Source organism: Cherax quadricarinatus, chromosome 37 (genome assembly GCF_038502225.1).
Source record: "Cherax quadricarinatus isolate ZL_2023a chromosome 37, ASM3850222v1, whole genome shotgun sequence".
NCBI classification, from domain to species: Eukaryota; Metazoa; Arthropoda; class Malacostraca; order Decapoda; family Parastacidae; genus Cherax; species Cherax quadricarinatus.
In genome coordinates this window covers 8,455,800-8,472,856 of record NC_091328.1, presented here as the reverse complement: position 1 = coordinate 8,472,856, position 17,057 = coordinate 8,455,800, and the positions used below count along the sequence as shown (strand labels likewise).

The following is a 17,057-nucleotide window of genomic DNA, read 5'->3' as shown; positions in this document are numbered from 1 at the left end:
ACAAGGATGTGTGATGTCACCGTGGTTGTTTAATATATTTATTGATGGGGTTGTAAGAGAAGTAAATGTGAGGGTCTTGGCAAGAGGCGTGGAGTTAAAAGATAAAGAATCACACATAAAGTGGGAGTTGTCACAGTTGCTCTTTGCTGATGACACTGTGCTCTTGGGAGATTCTGAAGAGAAGTTGCAGAGATTGGTGGATGAATTTGGTAGGGTGTGCAAAAGAAGAAAATTGAAAGTGAATACAGGAAAGAGTAAGGTTATGAGGATAACAAAAAGATTAAGTGATGAAAGATTGGATATCAGATTGGAGGGAGAGAGTATGGAGGAGGTGAATGTATTCAGATATTTGGGAGTGGACGTGTCAGCGGATGGGTCTATGAAAGATGAGGTGAATCATAGAATTGATGAGGGGAAAAGGGTGAGTGGTGCACTTCGGAGTCTGTGGAGACAAAGAACTTTGTCCTTGGAGGCAAAGAGGGGAATGTATGAGAGTATAGTTTTACCAACGCTCTTATATGGGTGTGAAGCATGGGTGATGAATGTTGCAGCGAGGAGAAGGCTGGAGGCAGTGGAGATGTCATGTCCGAGAGCAATGTGTGGTGTGAATATAATGCAGAGAATTCGTAGTTTGGAAGTTAGGAGGAGGTGCGGGATTACCAAAACTGTTGTCCAGAGGGCTGAGGAAGGGTTGTTGAGGTGGTTCGGACATGTGGAGAGAATGGAGCGAAACAGAATAACTTCAAGAGTGTATCAGTTTGTAGTGGAAGGAAGGCGGGGTAGGGGTCGGCCTAGGAAAGGTTGGAGGGAGGGGGTAAAGGAGGTTTTGTGTGCGAGGGGCTTGGACTTCCAGCAGGCATGCGTGAGCGTATTTGATTGGAGTGAATGGAGACAAATGGTTTTTTAATACTTGATGTGCTGTTGGAGTGTGAGCAAAGTAACATTTATGAAGGGGTTCAAGGAAACCGGCAGGCCGGACTTGAGTCCTGGAGATGGGAAGTACAGTGCCTGCACTCTGAAGGAGGGGTGTTAATGTTGCAGTTTAAAAACTGTAGTGTAAAGCACCCTTCTGGCAAGACAGTGATGGAGTGAATGATGGTGAAAGTTTTTCTTTTTCGGGCCACCCTGCCTTGGTGGGAATCGGCCAGTGTGATAATAAAAAAAAAATAAATAATGAGGTAAGTTGGTATTATGGCTGAGTGACTAAATACTAGTTTGTGAGTTTAGCAATGTGAATGCTTTTGTTTTGGCATAGTACATAGTTTCAGTATTGGAGTATCACAGGCCAACTTATGACTAGTTTGGATTCATTATTTTAAGATTGAGATTAATATTTCTGTTTATGGTCAAATGGGTGAGTAAGTGTAAGTGTGAACCACCAGGTGGTATTCGTGTTGTTAGTTGATGAGGTGTATCAGGGAGATAAGATGTTTTCTAATGGCAGTTTTGAAGGTTATGAATGTGTCTGCAGTTCTAGAGTTTTCAGGTAGGGTGTTCCAGATTTTAGGGCCTTTGACATGCATTGAACTTTTGTAAAGGTTTAGTCGGACATGGGGAATGTCATAGTGATGTTTGTGTCTGGTGTTATGCCTGTGGGTTCTGTCACAACTATCAAGAAAGCGTTTTAGGTCAAGGTTAATATTGGAATTTAAGGTCCTGTAGATGTAGATTGCACAGTAGTAAGTGTGGATGTACTGAACAGGGAGTAAGTTTAGATCTATGAAGAGTGGGGGGGGTGTGTTGCCAGGGAAGAAGAAGAAGAAGAAGAAGAAATATCCTCAACCACTTCTTGCTTCTCCTTGTGCAGGTCTTGAAATTCTGTGGTGAGTTCATTCTTGTGATCCTCCACCAACTCCTCTACATCCTCATCATCCACTTTCAAACCCATGGACTGGCCCAGAGAAACAATATCCTTCACTGCAGGCTCTGCCTCAGTCTCTTCAAAATTTCTGACGGACATACAGTCTGGCCACAATTTCTTCCAGGCAGAGTTCATTGTCCTGAAAGAACCTTACCCCTAGGCTTTGTCTGTAATTCTTAAACACTGGAGGATATTAAAATGGTTTTTCTGTTTTTTTTTTATTGCCTCTTTATTTTTCAATATGGGCAATATGGTGGATTTCACCATACCATATTGAGTGGCCGGGTCCGACACACGTATTCCACTTTCCCTTTTCACAATGGGTTTTTTTCCACTTTAATTGTTATTCTCACTGTTTTCTTTTTAGGCTTGTTTGGATCACTACTCATTTTTTGGGGCCATGATTACTCATTTTCAGTGAAAATATTTAAAATACACCACAGAATAACAATGAAACGCCAAAAAGTTTCATGTAGCTTGTATGAATGATGCTTAACGAATGAAACCTGACAAGAGACTTGAGTGCTTGATACTTTCATTTTGTCAGACTTTGTCCAGATGGACCATTTTGTTTAGGTTGAATATCAGGGCAATGTCCGAATACAGAGTCAAATTTTTCTCAAAAAAAAGTTGGACGAATATCGAATTGTACAAATATAGGGACATACAGATATTGAGGTTCCTCTATATATCACTTGTAGCTCTATTGCTTATTGTCTTGTTAATTGTTTTGTGCCTGCTTTCATGCTAAAACTTTCTGGTTCATAACATTGTACATTTTTTATATATTGTATTTGTTACTTGAATTTTTGCAGGTTTCTGTGGAACTTGAGGATAACGTCACATTTACCAACGAACAACAGGAGAAAATGAAGAAAATACGTGGATTCGAACTTATTACGCACATGATAAACATGGTAACATTTAATGGTGGGGATGTAGTGCTAAAAGAGGGAGGCCTTATGAGAGAGACTTACCCAAATGTGGCTAAGGGTGATTTTACTTGGTTTAATAAAGATACAGAATTACAAAAGCAGCCTTGCAAAGAAAAGGATGATTCATATGAATTGGTCTTAATGAAAGATGAGAAACTTTGGACAGAGACTGTGGAGTACTTGCTTGATGCACAACCCTCACCACATAAGGAACAGTCTTCAGTGGCATCTGGTGAAAAAGTGGAAAAATTGGAATTGCCTGCTCTAGTGGATGATCATTTGGATATAGAGCTTAACGATGCTAAAAAATGTTGTGAAATGCGTAGTTTGGATGACATATTTGAAGATGAGCCAGTTCCACAACTTGTAAGACTGTCAAGTGCTGGAGGGGTACTGAATGAAGAGCTAAATTCTTGTTCAGAAATAAATGCAAAATTGGGGGATTGTCTTAGTTTTGTTGCAAATGAAATGGGGTTATCTGCAAATGATGAGCAAAAACCAACGAAGTTTGCAGGTAATGAATGTGAATTTGAAGAAGGATACTCAGGGACAAAAAAGAAGACATATAAACATTATTACCTTTTGAAACATAACATGGAGGATGAGAGAAGAAATATTCAAAATTATGGAGATCAGTGTTACAGTGATATTAGTTCAAAGAAAATAAACTTGGTGGATAAGGGGAAAATAGAAACAAAAGAGTCCAATACAGAGAATACAAATAATGCAAATTGCAAGAAATTGGATAAGAACACTGTTAAAGACAAAGAGAGACAGGAAAAAGAATTATGTCCTGAAAAAGATCATTTATCACAACAGTGTTCAAAGAATGACAACAACACCATTCATTTGGTATTTATGGAAGATTCAGCAGGTAGAGAAAACATTCCAGGAAGCTATCAGTATAAGCCCATAGTTCATATGAAGACTGGAAAGCCCTGGAATGGTTCTGCAGAAGATTATTGCAAGTATGTTTTTTATTTTTATTTTTATTTTTTTATGGGGTTGTGGGTTTGAGCTTCAAGTCAAGTAGTGCTAATTTGTGTGGTATGCCTAAATATAATTAATATATATTTGACATGATGATTACTGTAATTATACATGCACACACACACAGTATTTACACTGAGTATTCCTTTACCTTTGATATACCTTTGATGAGTTCTGAGAGTTTTTCCACTCCAGGAGCCTAGCCATGGGCCAGGCTCATGTACGTGTATTTTTCGTTATCAGAATATTATCTTTTACAACTCTTATTCAGGATTTTAGTTGAAGAGCTGAGGCGGGCAGCTGAGCTGAAACATGGCGATGTGAGCAGTCCCAAATGGAGCAAGTTCTTGGAAGAGCAGGCTTGGAGATGCATGACCCTTCAAATTCTTTCTGTGTCTCACTCGAGTTGTGTGAAGGTTGAACTAGATGGTTGTACACAAAATACTAAAGGTATGTATGATCTGCCTCTAGATTGTTGGGGTGAAATCGTTCCTTATTGCTATGAAATTTATATACTACTATTAAAAAAAAAACCTGCGGTCAGAGAGTTTCAAAACTCCAGACTGTCACTTTAGCCATTGGGCCAACTAGCTTCAATGAGATTCATCCAACTAGGTATATTTATACACCATCGGAAGGTTAGCATAGGCACTACAGTGACCACAAATGCAAGTTTTTACAGACGAATCTCCCGCTAGCATGGCCGTGATGAACTCTAGCTCAAGTCCCCTCAAAGTCGTCAACATGACTCACGAAATCGTAATGACATGATTGCAAACAAACCATACCACGGATGGGGTTTGAACCCGTAGTCAGAGAGTCTCGAAACTCCAGACCATCGCGTTAGCCACTGGGCCAGCTAGCGTCAATAAGATTCATCCAACTAGCCATCCAAAAAGTCTCTGCCTACTAAACCAACTCCCTGAATATGAAAAAAACAGAAGTTGCAAAACATGCTTTTACCGGGGCAGCATTTTGTTGTATCGTTTGGTAATAAAATAACAAGAAAATATTGGATTCTCAGACAAATAGACTGTTTAAAGCAGAGGACTCTGGTAAACTTTTTCAAGGATTCTTAAAGAATTCTTTACACTTTTTATGATTTTTTAGCTCTTTCCAAATGTTATAATATAATAATAATAATCTTTCTTCTCCTTTCAACACACCGGCCATATCCCACTGAGGCGGGGTGGCCCAATAAGAAAAACGAAAGTTTCTCCTTTTACATTTAGTAATACATACAGGAGAAGGGGTTACTAGCCCCTTGCTCCCGGCATTTTAGTCGACTCTCATGACACGCATGGCTTAGGAAGGAAGAATTTTGTTCCATTTTCCCATGGAGATAAGTGGAAATAAACAAGAACAAGAACAAGTAAGAAAAATAGAAGAAAACCCAGAAGGGTCTGTATATATATATGCTTGTACATGGGCTAGTAACCCCTTTTCCTGTAAAGATTACTAAAAAGAATAAGAAGAAGAAAATTGTCAAAGTGGGAAGTCTGAATGTGCGTGGATGTTGTGCAAATGATAAGAAAGAGATGATTGTGGATGTTATGAATGAGAAAAAACTGGATGTCCTGGCTTTAAGTGAAACAAAGCTGAAGGGGGTGGGAGAGTTTCAATGGAGAGGAATAAATGGGATTAGGTCAGGGGTTTCAAATAGAGTTAGAGCTAAAGAAGGAGTAGCAATAATGTTGAAGGATAAGTTATGGCAGGAAAAGAGGGACTACAAATGTATAAATTCAAGGATTATGTGGAGTAAAATAAAGATTGGATGTGAAAAGTGGCCCGGTGGCCTGGTGGCTAAAGCTCCCGCTTCACACACGGAGGGCCCGGGTTCGATTCCCGGCGGGTGGAAACATTTCGACACGTTTCCTTACACCTGTTGTCCTGTTCACCTAGCAGCAAATAGGTACCTGGGTGTTAGTCGACTGGTGTGGGTCGCATCCTGGGGGACAAGATTAAGGACCCCAATGGAAATAAGTTAGACAGTCCTCGATGACGCACTGACTTTCTTGGGTTATCCTGGGTGGCTAACCCTCCGGGGTTAAAAATCCGAACGAAATCTTATCTTATAGTAAGCGTGTATGCACCTGGAGAAGAGAGAAGTGTAGAGGAGAGAGAGAGATTCTGGGAAATGTTGAGTGAATGCGTGGGGAGTTTTGAATCAAGTGTGAGAGTAATGGTGGTTGGGGATTTCAATGCTAAAGTGGGTAAAAATGTTATGGAGGGAGTAGTAGGTAAATTTGGGGTGCCAGGGGTAAATGTAAATGGGGAGCCTTTAATTGAGCTATGTGTAGAAAGAAATTTGGTAATAAGTAATACATATTTTATGAAAAAGAGGATAAATAAATATACAAGGTATGATGTAGCACGTAATGAAAGTAGTTTGTTAGATTATGTATTGGTGGATAAAAGGTTGATGGGTAGGCTCCAGGATGTACATGTTTATAGAGGGGCAACTGATATATCGGATCATTATTTAGTTGTAGCTACAGTTAGAGTAAGAGGTAGATGGGAAAAGAGGAAGGTGGCAACAACAAGTAAGAGGGAGGTGAAAGTGTATAAACTAAGGGAGGAGGAAGTTCGGGCGAGATATAAGCGACTATTGGCAGAAAGGTGGGCTAGTGCAAAGATGAGTAGTGGGGGGGGTTGAAGAGGGTTGGAATAGTTTTAAAAATGCAGTATTAGAATGTGGGGCAGAAGTTTGTGGTTATAGGAGGGTGGGGGCAGGAGGAAAGAGGAGTGATTGGTGGAATGATGAAGTAAAGGGTGTGATAAAAGAGAAAAAGGTAGCTTACGAGAGGTTTTTACAAAGCAGAAGTGTTATAAGAAGAGCAGAGTATATGGAGAGTAAAAGAAAGGTGAAGAGAGTGGTGAGAGAGTGCAAAAGGAGAGCAGATGAAAGAGTGGGAGAGGCACTGTCAAGAAATTTTAATGAAAATAAGAAAAAATTTTGGAGTGAGTTAAACAAGTTAAGAAAGCCTAGGGAAAGTATGGATTTGTCAGTTAAAAACAGAGTAGGGGAGTTAGTAGATGGGGAGAGGGAGGTATTAGGTAGATGGCGAGAATATTTTGAGGAACTTTTAAATGTTAAGGAAGAAAGGGAGGCGGTAATTTCATGCACTGGCCAGGGAGGTATACCATCTTTTAGGAGTGAAGAAGAGCAGAATGTAAGTGTGGTGGAGGTACGTGAGGCATTACGTAGAATGAAAGGGGGTAAAGCAGCTGGAACTGATGGGATCATGACAGAAATGTTAAAAGCAGGGGGGGATATAGTGTTGGAGTGGTTGGTACTTTTGTTTAATAAATGTATGAAAGAGGAGAAGGTACCTAGGGATTGGCAGAGAGCATGTATAGTCCCTTTATATAAAGGGAAAGGGGACAAAAGAGATTGTAAAAATTATAGAGGAATAAGTTTACTGAGTATACCAGGAAAAGTATACGGTAGGGTTATAATTGAAAGAATTAGAGGTAAGACAGAATGTAGAATTGCGGACGAGCAAGGAGGCTTCAGAGTGGGTAGGGGATGTGTAGATCAAGTGTTTACATTGAAGCATATATGTGAACAGTATTTAGATAAAGGTAGGGAAGTTTTTATTGCATTTATGGATTTAGAAAAGGCATATGATAGAGTGGATAGAGGAGCAATGTGGCAGATGTTGCAAGTTTATGGAATAGGTGGTAAGTTACTAAATGCTGTAAAGAGCTTTTATGAGGATAGTGAGGCTCAGGTTAGGGTGTGTAGAAGAGAGGGAGAATACTTCCCGGTAAAAGTAGGTCTTAGACAGGGATGTGTAATGTCACCATGGTTGTTTAATATATTTATAGATGGGGTTGTAAAAGAAGTAAATGCTAGGGTGTTCGGGAGAGGGGTGGGATTAAATTATGGGGAATCAAATTCAAAATGGGAATTGACACAGTTACTTTTTGCTGATGATACTGTGCTTATGGGAGATTCTAAAGAAAAATTGCAAAGGTTAGTGGATGAGTTTGAGAATGTGTGTAAAGGTAGAAAGTTGAAAGTGAACATAGAAAAGAGTAAGGTGATGAGGGTATCAAATGATTTAGATAAAGAAAAATTAGATATCAAATTGGGGAGGAGGAGTATGGAAGAAGTGAATGTTTTCAGATACTTGGGAGTTGACGTGTCGGCGGATGGATTTATGAAGGATGAGGTTAATCATAGAATTGATGAGGGAAAAAAGGTGAGTGGTGCGTTGAGGTATATGTGGAGTCAAAAAACGTTATCTATGGAGACAAAGAAGGGAATGTATGAAAGTATAGTAGTACCAACACTCTTATATGGATGTGAAGCTTGGGTGGTAAATGCAGCAGCGAGGAGACGGTTGGAGGCAGTGGAGATGTCCTGTCTAAGGGCAATGTGTGGTGTAAATATTATGCAGAAAATTCGGAGTGTGGAAATTAGGAGAAGGTGTGGAGTTAATAAAAGCATTAGTCAGAGGGCAGAAGAGGGGTTGTTGAGGTGGTTTGGTCATTTAGAGAAAATGGATCATAGTAGAATGACATGGAAAGCATATAAATCTATAGGGGAAGGAAAGAGGGGTAGGGGTCGTCCTCGAAAGGGTTGGAAAGAGGGGGTAAAGGAGGTTTTGTGGGCGAGGGGCTTGGACTTCCAGCAAGCGTGCATGAGCGTGTTAGATAGGAGTGAATGGAGACGAATGATACTTGGGACCTGACGATCTGTTGGAGTGTGAGCAGGGTAATATTTAGTGAAGGGATTCAGGGAAACCAGTTATTTTCATATAGTCGGACTTGAGTCCTGGAAATGGGAAGTACAATGCCTGCACTTTAAAGGAGGGGTTTGGGATATTGGCAGTTTGGAGGGATATGTTGTGTATCTTTATACGTATATGCTTCTAAACTGTTGTATTCTGAGCACCTCTGCAAAAGCAGTGATAATGTGTGAGTGTGGTGAAAGTGTTGAATGATGATGAAAGTATTTTCTTTTTGGGGATTTTCTTTCTTTTTTGGGTCACCCTACCTCGGTGGGAGACGGCCGACTTGTTGAAAAAAAAAAAAAAAAAAAAACATGTATATGTAGTGTGACCTTAATGTAAGTAGAAGTAGCAAGACCTACCTGAAATCTTGCATGTTTGAGACAGAAAAAAGACACTAGCAATCCTACCATCATGTAAAACAATTACAGGCTTTCGTTTTACACTCACTGCTGTCTACCAACCTACTACCTAGGAATAATAATAATATTAAAGAATGTTAAGAGGAATTTCCAAAATTGGTATCTGGTTTCTTCAATATTTTGTATTACTGTACTTCAGACAAGATTGTGACAGTGGTATGGAAGATGGTAAATGTGATTCCTGTCTGTAAAATGGAAAATAAGCCCTTGTAATACCTGCTACCAGTTCCTAGACTTCTCTCCTGCATCCCTGCTTGAGGCTAGACTTTCTGTTTGGTTGCCTGATAAACCAGGCAGTTGCTGGTTGCAGGCTAAACTCATTTGTCATTTGAGTAAACTAGTCCAGTTTTCTCTGAAAAAAAATGTATTTTATGTTCCTGTTTTAATTCTTATATCTGCTGATAGAAGACTGAATACTCTGTGACCACAGATGTTGATATATCTCTAGCCGATACTTATACTCAGTTTTAGGCTGCTACTGATACTCAGCTTTAGGCTGATATCATTACCACTAAAATTAGCTGATACTCACACATTCCAATACTTAGGGTACACTCTTAATATGTATTGCTTGTATTAATTGTATTTAAAATTATTCATTCACCCAGGCAAATAACATCAAATATTCATTTACAGAATGGGCCTTTGTGTTATACAACTATGCAAGGCTCAGCATGATATTTGAATCATTTGAAGAATATGTTAGAAAAGGATGTGTATCCCCACTACCTTCTCCAGATGATCTGGACTTCTCCCTTCTAAGACATGATGTAAGTCTTATTGTTAATGCTTGCTGTTTATTGTTTTCAATGAATCACTTTCTTTAAATGCCAGGAATACAGAAGTGGTGAAGTACAAAAATGTATGGAATAAATTTTTTTGTGTTGTCGATAAAGTGATATTTGGGAACATCAGTGGGATCAGGTGGAAGAAAGTTGTATTGTGGGAAAAGTTTAATCACTTAAGTTTTGCACAATACATAAGTTATTGTAAAAATATCCAAACAGTACAGGTAGATACATCTATTCTGCTTCACCTAGTTCCCTTGAGGCTAGTGTAGGACTCCTGATCTAAGGAATTGGATTTACCGTATTTCGTGGCTTATTAGACGCATTTTTTCCATAAAATGTCTGCAAAAACCACCCTGCATCCTATAAACTGAAGGTCAGTGACAGGATCTATAAGTTTGGGGTGTGGGGGTGGGCTGTAGCTCCCCCAATTACATCTGATGCCAATCCATTGAAACTAAAACAAGTCTTATAAGCCGTGAAATATGGCTTGATTGTCTCTCATTTCCCAGAAGCTGTATGACCCCTACAGATTTAGTGCTTCCTTTAAATATAATACTAATAGCTTGCCAAGTTTGGCAGTAACTGGGTCCATGAATGTGGTAGCTTGAAAATACTTGACTGAGAGAGCTGCACTTGTAGGCTCAGTACAGCAAGTAAATAATTCTTTAATTCTTCATGTGTGCAGCTGAATCTTTGTAATTACGTATATGCATAATTAACACTTTGACTGTCGCAACCCCCAATCCTGAGGTGTCTCCTGGTGTCGCAAAATTTAAAAAAAAAAAAAAAAATTTTCCCGATTGTAATGACACCAAAAAAACGAAATTCGATGGAAAACTGACGGAATTATGCTCTCGCGAAGTTAGCGACCTCAGCGATGTTTACAAATCGGCGATTTCGCCAACTTTGAGCCCTATTTTCAGCTAATTCCATTGTTCCAGTCGCCCAAACTCATAGCTATTTCTTTAGAACTCCATTTTTTCTATCGATTGAGTACAAGAAACTGCCCATTTACCGATTTCAACTACCTAATAATGTGGTCAGAAATTTGGAATTTGGCCAATTTCACAAAAAATAAAAAATATGACAATTTCAAAATAAGGTCCAGAATGAACAATGCAGACATTCCTGGCTCTAAAATAACATTTTCTTTGTTCATCAGTCACATCTCCAGGCCCCTCTGATATTACTCTTGCTTTCTATTTTGAATTTTTATTCAAACAAAAAATAGAAGACTTACTATTATGCAGACTACTGCAGTACTGTAATAATTGTATAAATAACATCAACCCATTCGTGACTGCATATTAGAATGGCTAATTGGACATTTATTGGACAATGGCATCATTTGTTTACTTTTGAACATTGGCAAAAATCAAACATTTCCCCTACTTTGAGCTCCATTTCTAGGTTCTTTTTATAGTAAAATCAATCAAAATCACCTCTATTTCTATAATATGTTTTTCATTCTATCAAATGAGACGAAGAAAATGAGAATACAGTGGACCCCCGCATAACGGACGCCTTGCATAACGGACAATCCGGATAGCGGACGCTTTGATCGCTAAAATTTTGCCCCGCATAGTGGACAAAAACCCGCTCAGCGGCCTTCGTCCGAGACGCGTCCAATGTGCGCCCTCAGCCAGCCTCACATGTGCCGCCTGTGCCATTGTTTACCAGCCAGCCTCCGCGGTAACATCCAAGCATACACTCGGAATATTTCGTATTATTACAGTGTTTTCGGTGCTGTTTCTGGAAAATAAGTGACCATGGGCCCCAAGAAAGCTTCTAGTTCCAACCCTACAGCAATAAGGGTTAGGATTCCTATTGAAATGAAGAAAGAGATCATTGATAAGTATGAAAGTGGAGTGCGTATCACCGACCTGGTCAGGTTGTACAAGAAACCCAAATCAACCATCTCTTCTATTGTGGGCAAGAAAACGGCAATCAAGGAAGCTGTTCTTGCCAAAGGTTTAACTGTGTTTTCGAAACAAAGATCGCAAGTGATGGAAGATGTTGAGAGACTCCTATTGGTGTGGATAAATGAAAAACAGCTAGCAGGAGATAGCGTCTCTCAAGCGATCATATGTGAAAAGGCTAGGAAGTTGCATGAGGATTTAATTAAAAAAAGGCCTGCAACTAGTGATGATGTGAGTGAATTTAAGGCCAGCAAAGGTTGGTTTGAGAGATTTAAGAAGCGTAGTGGCATACATAGTGTGATACGGCATGGTGAGGCTGCCAGTTCGGACCACAAAGCGGCTGAAAAATATGTGCATGAATTCAAGGAGTACATAGAAACTGAAGGACTGAAACCTGAACAAGTGTTTAATTGTGATGAAACAGGCCTGTTCTGGAAGAAAATGCCAAGCAGGACCTACATTACTCAGGAGGAAAAGGCACTCCCAGGACATAAGCCTATGAAAGACAGGCTTACTTTGTTGATGTGTGCCAATGCTAGTGGTGATTGCAAAGTTAAGCCTTTATTAGTGTATCACTCTGAAACTCCCAGAGCGTTCAGGCAAAAGAATGTCCTCAAGGATAATTTGTGTGTGCTGTGGAGGGCAAACAGTAAGGCATGGGTCACTAGGGAATTTTTCTATAACTGGTTACACCATGCATTTGCCCCCAATGTGAAAGATTACCTAACTGAAAAGAAATTAGACCTTAAGTGCCTCCTGGTGTTAGACAATGCCCCTGGTCATCCTACAGACGTGGCAGAGCGACTTTATGGGGACATGAGCTTCATTAAGGTGAAGTTTTTGCCTCCTAATACCACTCCTCTCCTGCAGCCCATGGACCAGCAGGTCATTTCCAACTTCAAGAAACTGTACACAAAAGCTCTGTTTCAAAAGTGCTTTGAAGTGACCACAGACACTCGATTGACTCTAAAAGAGTTTTGGAAGGATCACTTTAATATCCTCAATTGTGTAAACCTTATAGGTAAGGCTTGGGAGGGAGTGACTAAGAGAACCTTGAACTCTGCTTGGAAGAAACTGTGGCCAGAATGTGTAGACAAAAGGGATTTTGAAGGGTTTGAGGCTAACCCTGAGAGGAGTATACCAGTTGAGGAATCAATTGTGGCATTAGGGAAGTCCTTGGGGTTGGAGGTTAGTGGGGAGGATGTGGAAGAGTTGGTGGAGGAGGACAATGAAGAACTAACCACTGATGAGCTGATAGATCAACTTCAAGAGCAAGAGGCCAGACCTGGGGAAACTGGTTCAAAGGAGGGGAGAGAGAAATTGAAGGAATTGCCTACTTCAAAGATTAAGGAAATGTGTGCAAAATGGCTTGAAGTGCAAACCTTTTTTGATGAAAATCACCCTCACACAGCTATTGCAAGCCGTGCTGGTGACTGTTACAATGACAGTGTTGTGAACCACTTTAGACAAATCATAAAGGAACGAGAGGTACAGGCCACTATGGACAGATATGTTGTGCGAAAGAAGTCCAGTGACTCTGAAGCTGGTCCTAGTGGCATTAAAAGAAGAAGGGAAGTAACCCCAGAAAAGGACTTGCCTCCTCAAGTCTTAATGGAAGGGGATTCCCCTTCTAAACACTAACACTCTCTCTCCCCTCCTCCCATCCCATCAATCATCACCAGATCTTCAATAAAAGTAAGTGTCATGTAATTGTGCATGCCTTTTTCAGTTTGTGTGTACTAAAATTAACATTTTTTTGTGGTAAAAAAATTTTTTTTTCATACTTTTGGGTGTCTTGCACGGATTAATTTTATTTCCATTATTTCTTATGGGGAAAATTCATTCACATAGCGAACATTTCGCATAACAGCCAGCCCTCTTGCACGGATTAAGGTCGCTATGCGGGGGTCCACTGTACAACCATAAATACTATACGAAAATAGACCACAAAGTTGGCATTTTAATTAAAAAAAACAGTTGGAGTTTTTTTTTTCTCATTATGCACTGCGTGCTCCAGGATTTTTTTTATATGGTGCACACTGACCACACAGACCCATTCTCTCACATGTGGGCCTACCAGCTTTCTCCTGCTTGATTTGAAGCCGCTAGAATTTATGAGTATATATACGTCAAACACGGTACCTCGTAAGACGTACATATATGGCCGCGACAGTCAAAGGGTTAAAGTCGCCCAAAAAATGAAGCAGTCTAAAACAAGAAACTGAAAGCTATAGAATTATTATCAAGATTTAAAGAAATGTCAAACAGCAATTTGTTAATTTTCTAATTGCTATACTGTATCTGTAATATGCTGTATATGCAGCTGTAAGAGGTTGTATTAATCTGGGGTGGAAGGAAGGAGGGGTAGGGGTTATGCCAAGAAGGCTTAGAGAGAGAGGGGTAAAGGAAGTCTTGAGTGCTTAGGGCTTGAACTTCTATGTGAGTGCCTTAGACTGGATTGAGTGGAGACAAGAGGCTTTCATGGCTATATGTATATGCTGTTGGAGTGGAGCAAAGTAGCATTTATGAAGGGATGCAGAGAAACCAGTGAAACAGACTTGAGTCCTGGAGTTGGAAAGTACAGTGCCTGCATCCTAAAGGAATGAGGATGTTGCAGTTTGGAGGGTTATTATCTGAACTGCAATATCAGCATTCTTCTGGCTAGTCATTGATTGAATAAATGATGGTGCATGTGTTTTCCCTTTTTTTTTTTTTGGGGGGGGGGGCTTACCTTACCTCAGTGGGAGATGAGTAAGGCTTTTTTTTTTTTTTTTAACAAACCGGCCGTATCCCACTGAGGCAGGGTGGCCCAAAAAAGAAAAACGAAAGTTTGTCTTTTTAAATTTAGTAATTTAAACAGGAGAAGGGGTTACTAACCCCTTGCTCCCGGCATTTTAGTTGCCTCTTACAACACGCATGGCTTATGGAGGAAGAATTCTGTTCCACTTTCCCATGGAGATAAGAGGAAATAAACAAGAATAAGAACTAGAAAGAAAATAGAAGAAAACCCAGAGGGGTGTGTATATATATGCTTGTACATGTATGTGTAGTGTGACCTACGTAAGTGTAAGTAGAAGTAGCAAGATGTACCTGAAATCTTGCATGTTCATGAGACAGAAAAAAGGACACCAGCAATCCTACCATCATGAAAAACAATTACAGGCTTTTGTTTTACACTCACTTGGCAGGACAGTAGTACCTCCCTGGGTGGTTGCTGTCTACCAACCTACTACATAGTAGATGAGCAATGTATTAAGAATAAATATACATGTATATGATAACCCATTCATGTGAACATATGCACATGTAATAAAGAAATTTGTCCAAATAATATAAACTATAGCATTCATTTATTAATAATGTAGTACAGTGGACTCCCGGTTTACGATCAGCTCCCAATGCGACCAATTATGTAAGTGCGTTTGTATGTGTATGTTTGGGGGTCTGAAATGGACTAATCTAATTCACAATATTCCTTATGGGAACAAATTCGGTCAGTACTGGCATCTGAACATACTTCTGGAATGAAATAATATCGTAAACCGGGGGTCCACTGTATGTGATAGACATTTCATTCCCATTATAAAAATATTTAAGGCTCTGTCAACTCTATCCATTTTTTTGCTTCTTCTTCTTTCAACACACCAGCCGTATCCCACCGAGGCGGGGTGGCCCAAAAGGAAAAACAAAAGTTTCTCCTTTTACATTTAGTAATATATACAGGAGAAGGGGTTACTAGTCCCTTGCTCCTGGCATTTTAGTCGCCTCTTACAACACGCATGGCTTACAGAGGAAGAATTCTGTTCCACTTCCCCATGGAGATAAAAGGAAATCAACAGGAACAAGAACTAGAAAGAAAATAGAGGAAAACCCAGAGGGGTGTGTGTGTATATATGCTTGTACATATATGTGTAGTGTGACCTAAGTGTAAGAAGAAGTAGCAAGATGTACCTGAAATCTTGCATGTTTTTTTTTTTTTTTTTTAACAAACCGGCCGTATCCCACCGAGGCAGGGTGGCCCAAAAAGAAAAACAAAAGTTTCTCTTTTCAAATTTAGTAATTTATACAGGAGAAGGGGTTACTAGCCCCTTGCTCCCGGCATTTTAGTTGCCTCTTATGACACGCATGGCTTATGGAGGAAGAATTCTGTTCCACTTCCCCATGGAGATAAGAGGAAATAAACAAGAACAAGAACTAGAAAGAAAATAAAAGAAAACCCAGAGGGGTATGTATGTATATATATGCTTGTACATGTATTTGTAGCGTGACCTAAGTGTAAGTAGAAGTAGCAAGACGTACCTGTAATCTTGCATGTTTATGAGACAGAAAAAAGAACACCAGCAATCCTACCATCATGTAAAACAATTACAGGCTTTCATTTTACACTCACTTGGCAGGACGGTAATACCTCCCTGGGTGGTTGCTGTCTACCAACCTACTACATAGTAGATGAGCCATGTCTTCTTTCAACACACTGACTGTATCCCACTGAGGTAGGGTGGCCCAAAAGGAAAAACGAAAGTTTCTCCTTTTACATTTAGTAATATATGCAGGAGAAGAGGTTACTAGCCCCTTGCTCCCGGCATTTTAGTCGCCTCTTACAACACGCATGGCTTACGGAGGAAGAATTCTGTTCCACTTCCCCATGGAGATAAGAGGAAATAAACAAGAATAAGAACTAGAAAGAAAATAGAAGAAAACTCAGAGGGGTGTGTACATATATGCTTGTACATGTATGTGTAGTGTGACCTAAGTGTAAGTAGAAGTAGCAAGACATACCTGAAATCTTGCATGTTCATGAGACAGAAAAAAGAACACCAGCAATGATACCATCATGTAAAACAATTACAGGTTTTAATTTTACACTCACTTGGCAGGACAGTAGTACCCCCCTGGGTGGTTGCTGTCTACCAACCTACTACATAGTAGATGAGCCATGTATTAAGAATAAATATATATGATAACCCATTCATGTGAATATATGCACATGTAATAAAGAAATTTGTCCAAATAATATTAACTATAACATTCATTTATTAATAATGTAGTATGTGATAGACATTTCATTCCCATTATAAAAATATTTAAGGCTCTGTTAACTCTATCCATTTTTTTGCTTATAATTGTTATTTATTTTTGTAATACAGTGCTGTACGTACTTGTGTAATTTAATATTCTATTTATTTCTATATATTTATTAGGAAAACCACTAAACTCATGGGGCATAAAGAGAATTTAGCACTGCAAGGTAAAGCAATGGCATTAGCCTAAGGGGATATAATAAGTATTATTTGAAGGCACCATTACAGCAAATTGAATCAAGAAGAGTAAATTTTGAATTAATAATTGGTGTATACAATTGCTATATTTATTAATTCATTAGGCTAATTAAAACTGGTT

The 17,057-nt window shown here is 39.4% G+C and overlaps 1 protein-coding gene across 2 annotated transcripts in view; it reads left to right on the top strand.

Annotated features, from left to right (window-relative positions):
* The window catches only part of LOC128704089 (uncharacterized), a 53,307-nt gene that overhangs the window by 35,312 nt on the left and 938 nt on the right, over positions 1-17,057 (top strand). For both annotated transcript variants that reach the window (XM_070091868.1, XM_070091867.1), the window contains exons 5-7: positions 2,677-3,764; positions 4,058-4,236; positions 9,584-9,717. In XM_070091868.1, coding sequence (XP_069947969.1) covers positions 2,677-3,764; positions 4,058-4,236; positions 9,584-9,717 — 1,401 coding nt within the window. The remainder of the gene's footprint in view (positions 1-2,676; positions 3,765-4,057; positions 4,237-9,583; positions 9,718-17,057) is intronic.